At 34.8% G+C, this 14,289-nt stretch overlaps 1 protein-coding gene across 1 annotated transcript; it reads right to left on the reverse strand.

Moving 5' to 3' along the window:
• Nucleotides 1-1,946: 1,946 nt before the first annotated feature.
• On the reverse strand, nucleotides 1,947-13,891 carry LOC121393160 (intestinal mucin-like protein). The gene is made up of 12 exons (XM_041560855.1): nucleotides 13,135-13,891; nucleotides 11,908-12,108; nucleotides 11,382-11,459; nucleotides 9,607-9,678; nucleotides 8,341-8,439; nucleotides 7,295-7,335; nucleotides 6,172-6,297; nucleotides 5,513-5,620; nucleotides 4,291-4,419; nucleotides 3,732-3,783; nucleotides 2,999-3,104; nucleotides 1,947-2,784 (listed from the first exon to the last, which is right to left on the reverse strand). The coding sequence occupies exons 3-12, from the start codon at nucleotides 11,452-11,454 to the stop codon at nucleotides 2,190-2,192; spliced, it is 1,401 nt and encodes a 466-aa protein (XP_041416789.1). The 5' UTR covers nucleotides 11,455-11,459; nucleotides 11,908-12,108; nucleotides 13,135-13,891; the 3' UTR covers nucleotides 1,947-2,189.
• Between the last annotated feature and the right edge of the window lie 398 nt (nucleotides 13,892-14,289).

The following is a 14,289-nucleotide window of genomic DNA, read 5'->3' on the forward strand; positions in this document are numbered from 1 at the left end:
AGTAACACTAAAAAATGTTATGTAAAAAAAAAAAACAATGTACCCTGCTCCAGAGATTTATAACTGTATTTCTGAAAAGCATTTAATAAAATTTAATTATATTAAATGCTTTTCAAAAATACAGTTATAAAACTCTGCTTCCTGATGTCTTCCCAATAAAGTGAAAGGGCAACTGTGCAAATCCAAGGTGTGGAGCTCCACATTGCCTCCCAGGCAGACTCCTTGCTGGTTTCATTTCATGTGCTGGGTCATCAGTGTGTGCGCTCACTTATATGCCCATACATGACGGGCAGGATTGGGGTATTTTATAAATATATATATATATTATAAATATATATATATTTTTCTACATACACCGCCTTTCTAATGGATTCTGCCTGAATCTGCATGGTACAAGGTCTTAAAGGAATTCTGCATGATTTTTATGATGTCGTTTTTATTTCTAAATGACACTGTTTACACTGCAAATAATTCACTCTACAATATAAAATGTCATTCCTGAACCAGCAAGTGTATTTAGTTGTAATATTGGTGTGTAGGTGCATCTCAGGTCTTTTTGCCTGGTCATGTGCTTTCAGAAAGAGCCAGCACTTTAGGATGGAACTGCTTTCTGACTATTCATCATATGAATAGTTATGTGTTGCATAGATGCCAAAGTGTGGGTCATTACCCCATACAGTATGATAGTATGGTATGAGATCAATATTTTCAACATGTCTAGGAGCTTTCTGAATAAGGGACTTGTCTGTAATTTGGATCACTATTCCTTACATTTATGAAAAAAAAAACAGCAAGGGGCAGATTTATCAAAGGTCGAGGTGATTTTTTGAATGAAAAAAAATTGAATTTTGAGCAATTTTTTTGTGTACTTTGACTAGCTAATAGTATAGTAGGGAATAGTTCAAATTTGATTCAAATTTGAAAAAAATTCAAAAATTTGAATATCGAGATTTATCATGTACTGTCTCTTCAAAAATTCGACTTTGACCATTCGCCATCTAAAACCTGCCGAATTGCTGTTTTAGCCTATGGGGGACCTCCTAGAAGCTATTTGGAGTCAATTGGTGGACTTTGAAGAAGCAAAGTTTTTTTGGAGAAAAACTTTGAATCGAATTAGATCAAATGCGCTTTTCCTTCGATTAGTACAACTCAAATTCGGCCGAATACGGACCTATTCGATTGAAAATGGACCCATTCCACCAAAAAAACCTTCAACTTAATTTCAGTTGGTTTGATTGAATTTGAATTTCAAATTTTTTTCAATTTGAAATTTGACCATTGATAAATTTGCCCCAAAATCATTAAATAAATGAAAATAATTGCTTTGCACCAATATTAATTTATGCAACGCAGTTACCATGAAATACAGATATGGGATCCGTTATCAGGAAACCTGTTATTCAGTAAGATCCAAATTAGGGAAAGGCTGTCTGCCATAGACTCAAATAATCAAGATTTTTCAAATTGATCTTTTTCTCTTAAATAATAAAACAGTACCTCATACTTGATCAAAACTAGAATATTATTAATCCTTATTGGAAGCAGAACCAGCCTATTGGGTTTATTTAACATTTACATGATTTTCTAGAAGACTTAAGGCATGAACAGATCCATTATCAGATCCATTATCCAGACAACCCCAGGTCCAGAGCATTCTGGATAACAGGTCACATACCCATACAATGTACTGTTTTATTACTGCAGAGAAAATGATAAAGATAACTAAAACACCAATAGAATTTTTGCTTAAAAGTAGTGCTATTGAAGTTGGCCTCTTTGTAATATGGAACATTCTGGATATTGGGTTTCCAGATAAGAGATATTGTAATCTAGTTGTGGTCTGCAGCTAAAGTGATTACTTGTCAAGTTCCAAATGACTAACCAAAGGGGCCTGGTTAATTCATTATTGACTTTTTTATGAATATAAAATAGATGACGCCAAGGAAAAGGTTGTAATCATGTTTATTATTTTCTACTTAATTCTGAAAAGTAACATTAATAGAAAGAAATAGCATCATCCACTGCCCATGTTAAGTAGCCTTTGCTGTCATGATATGACAGCAAAACTATATAATTTAGAAAATCATTAGTATGAGCAGTTAATCTATCTTCTAGGAGACATAATATTTGAATTAGTTTTACTGAATCTAGCTCCTAAGTGACAAACACTAATGGCATTCACAGAGTTATCATGTATCTAAAGAAACTTCTACTGATTTGGGGTCAGTTCCTTCTGGTATTTTTAGATCAACTTCTCCTGATGTGTTTTCAATTCCAACTATTGACTCTTTTGAATCAGTTTCTCTTGAGGTTTTCGAATCAGCTTCTCCTGAGGTTTTTAAATCAGCTTCTCCTGAGGTTTTTGAATCAGCTTCTCCTGAGGTTTTTGAATCAGCTTCTCCTGAGGTTTTTGAATCAGCTTCTCCTGAGGTTTTTGAATCAGCTTCTCCTGAGGTTTTTGAATCAGCTTCCCCTGACGCTTTTTGAGCAGCATCTCTTGAATTTTCGGGATCAGATTCACCTGATGCTTTTGAATCAGCTTCTCCTGAAGTTTCTGAAGAAGCATGTCTTGATGATTTTAGATCAGCTTCTCCTGATGTTTTGGAATGAGCTTCTCCTGATATTTTTGAAGCACTGCAAACAGAACTTGCGCATCCACATTCTACCACATCTGTGTAGGTATATCTCTTGTATTTCTTACCAGGGCAAACAAGATTTACAGTCTTTCTTTGTGTTTTCTTTTGTCTGCAGCAACTACATCCTCCTTCTAATGTTTCAGAATCACTGAAAGATAAAAGAATATACCAACAGGTAGGATCAACTGAGAATAAGGACAACTGTGTGACTGCTGCTGTTACTAAAACACACATCTGAATTAATGCTATAAGGTACTATTTTCTGAAAATCATCTCTATTGTACTGCAAATGGCAAGGAATGTGTTACAAAGGCAGAGTCCATTGAATACACAAGATTTTCCCATGAGAATTTCTGACTTACATGGCTCCTCCCATACAGGGGCCTCCACAGTATGTGAGTTCCACGTCCAGTGAGCAGCTGCCATCCCTTAGGACCTTCTTGAGTTTCCGTGCACTGCATGTTTCCTCTGCCATTATATGATGTAAAATAATTGTTTAAATACAGATTATATATACAAATAATGTCCATTTCTACAGATTTTCAGTCTTAGAAACATTGATAGTTGGTGGTAACAGCTTTTGTCTTTGTATTTTGTGCACTAATAGTCTCTCATTTAAATCATTGCATGGTTGCTAAAGTACATTGGACCCTAGCAACCACATAGCTGTTGAATTTTTTAAAAGTCAATACAGTGTAAGTGTATCCACAAAAGATTGATACCTAATCCAGCACTTGTTAGACCCACCCTCTATGCTGTTCATACGCTGGGCTAAATTCAGTTCCAAGAAAAAACATTATTTTATGGTGTATCACTTGAAAATATATGAGTAAGATAAATTTGGACAATTTAAAAAAAAAAAAAAAAAATTCAGTTCTATTTTCCCCATAAATTTCAATAGATTTTTAACATGATAAACAGTGAGATACACTGTAAGATTTTCTCCTTGAATTGCATCTGACTCTGGGGGAAAATCTGGAATTGAATGAAGACATAAGTTTTTTCTCATCAATCTGAATCTAGCTCATTGTTTTTTTTATTTTAAAAAAGTGTAAAAAATTTTAGAGTATGCTGCTTGATAAATTTTCTCCTTACCCTTATATGTACAAGTCTGGCAACATCCATTTTCATCCTGTTTTAACGTATTCTGCAAAAGAAATAAAAGCAAAGCCCAAGGGGCAGATTTATCAGGGGTTGAAGTAAAAATTAGAATAGTTAAAATTCGATTTGAGCTTTTTTTTGAATTTTGAAATTTATCATGTACTGGCCCTTTAAGAATTCAAATTCAACTATGGGGGATGTCCTGAAATTTTTGGAGAAAAAACTCGAATCAAATTAGATCAGAATCCGATTTGAGTTTGTGGGTCGATCCTATTCACCTGAATTTGAAAAATTAGATTTTTTTAAAAAATGTTGATAGGTCGTTTTTTTTTTAAATTTTGCATTTATGGGAGTTCATGAGGTTTATGGGTGTTTTTACAAACTCCCATGAACTCGAAATTTGATAAATTTGCCCCCAAATGTCACCATTTTACAGTTGCACTGATTGTTGTGAATTTGTGAGAAGCTCCGCTACTTGGTACAACAACACAAGAACGGAACTGAAAAGGGAAATAGAAAGAGCTCAAAGAATGAAATGTAGTAACAAGATTACCGGTTGGCATCTAGAAATGTCCAGCTGCTGGCAGACCTGCTTTACTTTGGTCAAGATGGGTTGGTCATCGTTCGCATCACATTCATAATGGACACAGGTGTTATTTGTGGGGTAGTATGAATGTCCAATCTACAGAAAAGATAAAGCAATACAATGTACAACAAGTACAAGAATAATGATCTACATTTAACATAAAGGCAAGTAAAAGAGTGTATAAACTTACAGTAGATACATGTGGCAGAGTACATTCAGAATGCTAAAGACACTTGCATTGGGAAATATGGTTGAAAGGGGACCTGTCACTCAGACATAAAAAGCTATGTAATAAAAGTCCTTTTCATAATAAACATGAACACCAAATTCTCTTTTTAAATTAAGACATCCATACTTGTTATTAGTGATGAGCACATTTTTTCCACTGACAAAAAGTTTGGCAAAAATTCACCACATGGTCAGTTTTGTATGTGAAATTTGGGGGGTTATTTACTAAACACTGGTCAGGCTTTTTGGGGCAAAACTCAAATTTTCCAGTTTTTTTATAAAACCTTTTAAAATCAGAAAAATCCTGACTTTTCAGGAAAAAGCCAGAAAAGAATTGAGCGATTCGGGAAGAAACTTGGGGTTTTGCTTGGTTTTAACGAGTTTTTTCCCGGACGATTAAATCAAGCTTTTTTTTTTTTTATAATAAATAAGGTCAAATCATGGATTCTAATTTGGTTGGACTTTTCTTACTTAAAAAATAAGAACAATTTAAATTTTGACAAATAATCCCTCAAATGTTGCTAGTGTGTCTAATATGACATGTGGTAGACAAAATAGTTGTGCAGCAGACAAAATTGTTGCACGGTAGACAAAAAAAATGCGCATATACTCTTATATATTAGGCAATCACTTTCACTTTCCTTTCTGCACTTCCTTGATGTCACATCCTCTCATTCCCCCTCCATACTGCCTGATTGTGTAGCCAGTGTATAGGCATAGACATTAGGTCCCCCATTCTGGCACATTAACAACATTTTGGCATGATGCAAAGCTAGCCTTAATAACAGTGCCAACAAAATGGTACCTAGCAGAGATTCTGAATTCTAAGGCTGATGGAATAAGATGTACATCTTTTATATAGTGTAAGTAATATTTATTTTACTTGACAAACACAGTAGAAAAGAATTTGAAATATTTTTTTAGGGTGACAGGTCCCCATTAAATGAGCTGTAAGACTTACCTCAATGCTTATCTTCATACCATTGCTTCCCTTCACAATACACTTTGGCTTTTCCAAGGGTACACATTCTCCACAGCAAACGCCTGCTTTTGTTTTGTATATAAAGCCCTAGAAAGACCAAACAAAATTGTGACATATTTTACTTTCTAAAGAGGTGGAAAGTACTGATACCAACAATGACTTTGATTTTTCATTGCAGTAAATTAAAATAGCCCCTACATTAACCTAAACAATGATTAACTGATGACATATATTAACTGCTATAAAAGATAGGGCACGTGTAGTGATGGGCAAATTTATTCGGCAGGCATGAATTTGCGGCAAATTCCCGCTATTTGGCAGCGTCCATTTTTTGGATGCCGGCACAATTTTGCCAAAAATGGACAAAAAAACAGACGTCGGTGTCAAAAATGGAAGCTGGCGTCAAAAACGAGACAACGGCGCAGTTTCTCGAATTTTTCGCTGTTTTGCGTATTTTGCTGGAAATTCGCAAATTTTTCGGCGAAACTCCCCAAATTTGCCCATCACTAGGCACATGCATATTAGTATTACTATAGAAATTTGTGGTCACATTACAGGATTTGATCCACATAAAAAAGGAGACAAAAGAGTTGACCTTGGTGTGTGTTAACAAAAAAAGCTTACAAAGATTGACTTACCTTCTTACAGTTTGTGTTACAGACAATTGGTTGGCAGTTGACAGCATAGAACTGGGATTTATTGTCTTTTTTAGAAGAACATTTGCATGTTTGGCACACATCGGATTGTGGAACGATTGACCCTTGCTGTTAAAAAGGAAAATTAAAAAAGAATTTCAATTATTTTTGTAAAAAAATAGGGAGATTACCTGTTGTTAACGCAAAGCATTTTTTATGAATAGAAAAAAAAAATATTTCAATTCTATGAGTGTTGCACTTGGGACTACATGATATATTATATATACAGGAATGGGACTTGTTATCCAGAATCCCCAGGACCTGGGGTTTTCTGGATAAGGGATATTTCCATAATTTGGATCTCCATAGCCCAAGTCAATTAAAAAAGTTAAAACAATAAGTAAAACCCAATAGGATTTATTAGGCTCCAGTAAGGCTCCTATTAATTATATATTAGTTGGGATCAAATACAATGTACTGTTTTATTATTACTGCTTCGACATTCAAAGTCGAAGTAATCCAATTTGATGGTCGGATTTCGTAGTTTTTTCCACTTTGAAATTCGACCCTTGATAAATCTGCCCCTTGGAAAATGGTTTACAGAAACTCCCATAAACTCCAAATTAGAAAAAAATGATCGAAATTTATTTCAAAAATCTAATTTTTTAAATTCGGGTGATCAACCCACAAACTTTTTTTCTACAAAAGCTACTCCAAAGAGGCTAAAACACCAATTTGGCAGGTTTTAGATGGCGAATAGTTGAATTCAAATTCAGTACATGATAAATTTTGAATTTCACATTTTTTTAAAACTCTAATCGAATTTGGACTATTCCCTAGTCAAATTACACTAGAAAAACTTGAAAGTTTGAATTTTTTAATTTGAAATTCGAATTTTCACTTCCACCCTTGATAAATTTGCCCCCTAAAGTGAAGCAGATCTTTAAAAGTCTTTTCAAATAAATGCATCGAATGCATATAAATATAATTAATATGCTTTAGACATCTGTAGTGTAAGAGCTCAAACACTGATTTAAACATAGGTGCTATAACTTATTTTCTGGGTACCTACAAAACCAGATTTTCATGCATTTCCTACATATTAAAATTTAAAAAAAAATCTTACATGGTATACGTCATTTCCCACGACACAGACAGATTCTGCCACTGTTGAGATGAAGCAAAATAATGCATTCTTATGTCAAAACAAAATTAAAAAATCACAGATTGTGACCCCCACAAAATTAAAGCAACATTATATTTTAAAAATAGATACCAACTGTGAGTTTACAGTGTGCCCTGGAATTTTGTAAAGGCTAAAATGATAGCTATAATGCTAATATTCTCTCAGCATAAATCAAGCACTGGGGGTATCACTGAGATGTTGTAGGGTCTATTAATGTTTGGTCTTTAAATATATTTTATGTATGTCTATTCCAATTGCATATACAAACTATTGGCTGGTATACAAGACCCTAGCAAGCAGATAGCTGCTGAGATTCCAAACTTCAAAGCTGCTGAGCAAAAAGCTAAGTAACTGAAAGTCAACAATCAATACATACTCAGGGTAGATTTATCAAGGGTCGAAGTGAATTTGAGGGAATTTTCGAAGTAAAAAAATTCAAAATTCAAAGTAATTTTTCGGATACTTTGACCATTGAATAGGATACTACGACTTCGACTTGGAATTTAATTCGAAGTAAAATTGTTTGTATATTCGACCATTCGATAATCGAAGTACTGTCTCTTTAAAAAAACTTTGAATTCAATACTTTGCCAAATTAAACCTGCCAAAGTGCTCTGTTAGCCTATGGGGACCTTCTAGAGCAGTTTTCTACATTTTTTACTTCGACCGCAAATTTGTCGAAAAAACTTCGAATTGAATATTCGAAGTCAAAGTATTTTAATTCGATGGTCGAAGTATTTTTATCTTCGAAATTCGACCCTTGATAAATCTGCCCCTAAATATAAATAATACATATTTAAATAATAACAACAAGTAATACCAGTTGCAAACTGACTCAGAATATCAACTTCTATGTAACTTCTATTTAAATTATTTTAAAGGTAAACAGGTAATTAGCTCGACACAATCCTCAACTTTGTATATATTTAGAAATGTATGTATTTATTTGTTTATTTTAATTTAAGATTACTTTAAATAAAACTTACCACATGAAATTTGAGGGCAGAAGGAATTCATTCTTGAGAAAGTTGCAGGGCGATAACCAGGCTTGCAAGTTGGCATCTTGCAGTCACAAGTTGGATATGCTGATAAAGAGAAAATAGATTTGCTTGTTCCCATGAAAGACTAACATAGGAATAGGATCAATTATCTGGAATGCTTACTGTAATTTAGGTTTCCGTACCTTTAGTCTACTAAATACTTTTAAACATTTAGGGGGTTATTTATCAAAATCCGAAAAGTTCTCACTAATTTCTGAAAACTACTCCAACCAACCCCCCCCCCCATTTATCAATACATTTTTTCTGTGCGGGAAAAAAATGATAAAGTCGTGAAAAATCTGAATCGTACTAAGTTTTTGGATTTGTCACAGAAAACTGTAACTTTTTTTGGATTTGATGCCCAAAAAACCACAATTAAACAAAACCCAGAGTTGGAGTACTTTTTTATTTGGACTTTTAACACTATCTTAGTTTAATGTCAAAAAATGTGAGGTTTTTTTTCTACAAAAAAATTGTGTTTTTACATTTGTAGGGGCAGATTTATCAAGGGTTGAAAGTAAATTCAAATTTGAATTTTCGAGTTTTAAAATTGAAACATTAGAATTTGAATCCCCTATTCGAATAAAAATGTAAATGTGAGATTTATCACACCTCGACCATGGAAACAGTCCTGATTCGAATATTCCCCACCTAAAACCTGCCAAGTTCACGTACAAGTCAATGTCAGAGGTCCATTGAGCCATTTGGAGATGTTAATAGCCTTCCTGACATTCGAGTTTTTTTATGGAAATAATCTCGAATTGTACAAATCAAATATGAATCGGGATCATTCGATCAAATATTACACATTCAATTTTTATAACCTCCCAGTCGAATTGTGATTATATTCAAATTAAACAAAATTCACATGAATTCAAAATTTTACTTTTGATAAATGGGCCTCCCCATGTACACACATTAGAAAGAAACCAGGCTCCTCTTTTCTAATACAAGATATTATTCTGTTATAATAACATTTATAATAGCTGAGAAATGTCATTGTATATTCACATGGAATAAATGTCCTATATAAGATTAGATAGTCTCAGCATTATTTTTAATATTGACATTTTTTGTAACTTATTCTTCAACTGATATGACTTCCTCTTTCTATCCTTGTTTTTTTTATTAGAAAAAAATCTATTTCTAAGTTAGAGTAGGAGCAATTTGTAGACATAATATGATATAAATAAAGGAAGGCTAAAGCTGTACCTGGAGTACCAAAGTCATTAATGGTTACAGACTTTTCAGAGTATGGTTCCACTTGTGAGGTTGATATCAAGCCTGTTAAGTTAATTTAAACATTTGTTCATTATTTAGGCAATACGCTTAAATAAGGCTGTTGAAATAAGATGCTAGATGTAGAAAAACAAAATAAAAACTGTCCTGAACTATTTGTTGCTGCTGAGCCAGTTCCTTGTGAGATGGATGGTTTAGTGTAAAATTCAGGTATTTTAGTTTGTGATGACAGAAATAAATAGCATATTTCGAATATTTATGTGCATACTCGACTTTGGTGGTGGAGAAAATATTTGCAAAACATATTGAGAACAAAACAAACTGCAAATTTAAATTATTGTCAACACTATTTTCATGTACAACAACATTGCACAGAGGCTGCATTCATGCAAAACACCTGTCTCATTTTCCAGCCATTTGCGAATTTGTGCGCAATTCAAATTTGCAAAAAAAAACAGAGTGCAATATTTTAGCTTTCAGGAAAAAACATTGGCAATACAACCATTTTCAAATAAATATGTGCTGTGTGAACTTTATAAATGGCCCTCACTATGTGGGGTCCCACAATATGGCAATGCCATTTCTCGTAGGGTTCTATGTAAAATATTTACTCAAGATGCCAAGGTGTTGGTCATGGCTCACGATTCTGCTGTTTCACTTTCGCTTCAGGAGCAGCCCATAACTATTTAAATGCTGCCGGGTCTCAAAGGACCAGTAACATCAAAATCAAAAAATCCGTTAGTATACCACGAAAAAAAACACCAAGACTACTTAAACTTTAAAATTGCACAGCCTTTATTATGAAATAACAGCTTGCGCTCCTCTTCAGAAAAGGCAATCCAGCGATCCATCGTGCGGCGCTCGATTTCTCCTCCCTGCCTTCCTTATAGGAGATAGACAGGGAGAAGAAATCGAGCAGTGCACAATGGATTGTCATCATGTCACCTTTTCTGAAGAGGAGCGCAAGCGGAGTTTCAGTAAGTTATTTCTTAATAAATGCTGTGCGATTTTAAAGTTTAATTAGTCTTGGTGGGTTTTTTTTCGTGGTATACTAACAAATTTTTTTATAATTTTTTTTGATGTTACTGGTCCTTTAAAGTGAGAGAACCGAGGCAAGGGTTCTGGGTAGGCAAGGGAGCCGGAATGTGTGACAGGAGGAGGGGAATGAGAAAGTGTAGTCGAGGAACAGGCCGGGGTCAATAACCGATCAAACAGCGCAGTACAGGATCCAGAAGAATAGTCAGTTATCAAGGTTGGTTCAGGCAGTGAATCAGAAAAGGTCAAGGACAGGAAAGGGTCAGGAACAGTCAATCAGATCAAGAGTGCACCCAGGAATTATGGTATTTCAGAATATACCTAGAGTGGGCAATGAGTTAGTGCAGAGCAGGGGGTTATACAGTATAGTTAGCCTTATGACTTACACTGATAACCTGTGACCAGATTAACAATAGGTAAAACAAGCCAAGTCTACTTGCAATTAATGGGATAGCAATAACAGTGAACCAGGACTTTAGCTGTCTGCTCATGTAGCATATTGATAATGCAGACGGCATGAACGTACCATGTCTCTGGTTTTACTCTAGGCAACATGTTACAGAAACCAATGCTTTTCTCAAAATTGGCTTCAAGCATCACCTCACATTAAGTTGAACCTCTGAACACTCTCCATCCCTTTCCTGAGAATTTAATTGCATTGATTAACAGAAACCATCTGTTTTGCTGATCTTTAAAGGTAAATGAAAACTTACCTGAGTCTGTGGGTTCAGGTATAAAGGGTGTAGCTGTTGGGTATTCTGCAGATGTTGTTCCTGCCACATACATGATACCTGCATTGTTAGATTTGACAAATTTGAAAAGATTACATATTTTCTTTGAAAAGGTCAAGAATCACTTTTTTGTCAACAAAAGAATTATAAAACATTAAAGTATCTGCTTAAAATGTAATCAATGGGATAGGACATCCCCTAATTTAGAGTTTACTGGATTTTGTGTTTCCAAGTAAGCGATCCCATACCTAAATAAACGCTAGACATACTCATATACAAACGAGATAACCAAAAAAGCATTATCTATAAAAGAATAAATGACACAAGTATTTGTACAGCACATAATGTTAACATAAATATTTGCATTTGATTTCTCTGTATACAAAAGCTTTTGGCCAAATCCAAATGTCCAAAAAGTAAATGGATGTAGCCAAATCCTGAGCCAACCAGAAATCCTGAACCCTATATATAAACGTGCATTTGCATATACGTGAATAGTAAAACTAACATGTAGTGCTGGGAACAGGACTAGTTGTTACACTTGGAGTGGTTTCTTCAGGTGAGGGTGTTGTTGGAGGTGGTGATGATGAAGGTTCGGGTGTGCTTGGGGTGGTACAGTCTCCTACATGTCTCACTGTTGTGCACTGACTGCTGCATTCTGCATAATATTCACAACCTTCTTTGTCTGCTACTGTGTAGATTATTTGACCTGAAGAATAAAAAATATTTTAAATGCCACATTAACAATTTTTCACTTTCGATACTTTGTCAGCTTGAGAAAGGACCTGGATGGTCCAAAACATTGCTGGAGTTGTCGTATGAAATAATAAAGATGGTTTTATCTCAATAAGATGGGAGTGCTGCGATCTTTTGACTTTGTAATTTAATAGAAGGAGATCTATCTGTTGGTATATGATAAATTGATTAAAAAGGGGATCTGACGTTTGTCAGTGTACTGGAGAATAAATTATAAAAGACAAAAGAAAAGTATCCCCTATTTACCAATCACGTCACTTCATTAACACGGTTTCTATAAAACAACTGGATACTTGTGCTTTCTATAAGTGAACATTCTGTTAAAATTAATAACAATTGAAGTAAAATTGTGGATGAAATTAATCAATGAGTTGCTGATATACCAATATTGTGATATAATTAATATCTTTATTAGCACCTAAAATGCATGGGTGCCAAAAATTTTTTTTATAAATAAAGCGACTTGTTGCTCAATCAATCCATTAAAATCTTTGAATTGATTAAAAATTCATTCTATCTATTGCATTCAATTGTGCAAAAAATTAATTAATAATAATTATAAAGTGATATAGTGCTTGATAAAATCCCAATTACACCAGGATCTTTTGACTTTGAACATAAACATTTCAAGTAAAAATGGTTAGAACCAAGTAAATTGGAGTACTAAACATTGTAAGGGTTAAACAGAGAATTAGTTTATTGGGTCAGGACATTTTAGCACAAAGCTAGTGTTAGTGTTTCAAATATTCTCTTGTCCATGAAGTAGAAATCTGTTAATTAGTATTTCTTTAATCATTAGTAATTTGCAAATAAGTATACTTCACTCCTTTAGTTGAATAATACAGAGCCATACATGACTAGCAGAATTAACAGTTTAAAATTTGATTTTAACCAAGCCTGTTAGTGCAGTATTTGAAGGTAAACAAGACAAGAAGCATGATTAGTCAATTTGAAAACATATGACATAAGAATAACTTACCTGGAGTATATCGCACTGTGTTTATCTCACAGTAGCAAGGTGTTGTCGCAGTTCCAGTGATTGAAGGCTTTGTTTCAGTGACTACTGTGGAAGTTGCAGGTGGTGTATTTAAAGATTGAGTGTTAATAGGTGGGGTTGTCCCAGTAACAATGATTGCGGGGGATGTTTCAGTGACAATCGTTGGGGTAGAAACAACTGTGGGGGTTGTAGGTAGATTGCTAACTGAATATGTGGATTGGGTGTTAATAGGTGGTGATGTCTCAGTGACAATGATTTGGGGGGTTGTTTCAGTCACAACTACAGGGGTTGTAAGAGGTTGAGTTACTAAGGAAGTTGGCTGTGTGTTAATAGGTGGGGTTGTCCCTGTGACAATGATTAAGGGTGTTGTTTCAGTGAAAACTGGGGGAGTTGTAAGTAGTTCAGTTACTAAAGATGTAGTTTTGGTGTTAATTAGTGGGGTTGTCCCAGTGACAATAACTGAGGGTGTTGTTTCAGTGATAACTATTGGGGTTGTAAGCGGTTCAGTTACTGAAGATGTAGATTGAGTGTGAACAGGTGGGGTTGTCCCAGTCACAATGATTAAGGGTGTTGTTTCAGTGACAACTATGGGGGTTGTAAGAGGTTCAGTTACTGAAGATGTAGATTGAGTGTGAATAGGTGGGGTTGTCTCAGTGACAATGATTGGGGGTGTTGTTTCAGTGACAACTATGGGGGTTGTAAGAGGTTCAGTTACTGAAGATGTAGATTGAGTGTGAACTGGTGGGGTTGTCCCAGTTACAATGATTGAGGGTGTTGTTTCAGTGACAACTTTGGGGGTTGTAAGAGGTTCAGTTACTGAAGATGTAGATTGGGTGTGAACAGATGGGGATGTCCCAGTGATAATAATTGAGGGTGTTGTTTCAGTGACAACTATGGGGGCTGTCGGTGGAATACTAACTGAAGTTGTGGATTGGGTGTTAATGGGTGGTGATGTCTCAGTGACAATGATTGGGGGTGTTGTTTCAGTGACAACTATGGGGGTTGTAAGAGGTTCAGTTACAGAAGATGTAGATTGAGTGTGAACCGGTGGGGTTGTCCCAGTGACAATGATTGAGGGTGTTGTTTCAGTGACAACTATGGGGGTTGAAAGAGGTTCAGTTACTGAAGATGTAGATT

Source organism: Xenopus laevis, chromosome 4S (assembly GCF_017654675.1).
Source record: "Xenopus laevis strain J_2021 chromosome 4S, Xenopus_laevis_v10.1, whole genome shotgun sequence".
NCBI classification, from domain to species: domain Eukaryota; kingdom Metazoa; phylum Chordata; class Amphibia; order Anura; family Pipidae; genus Xenopus; species Xenopus laevis.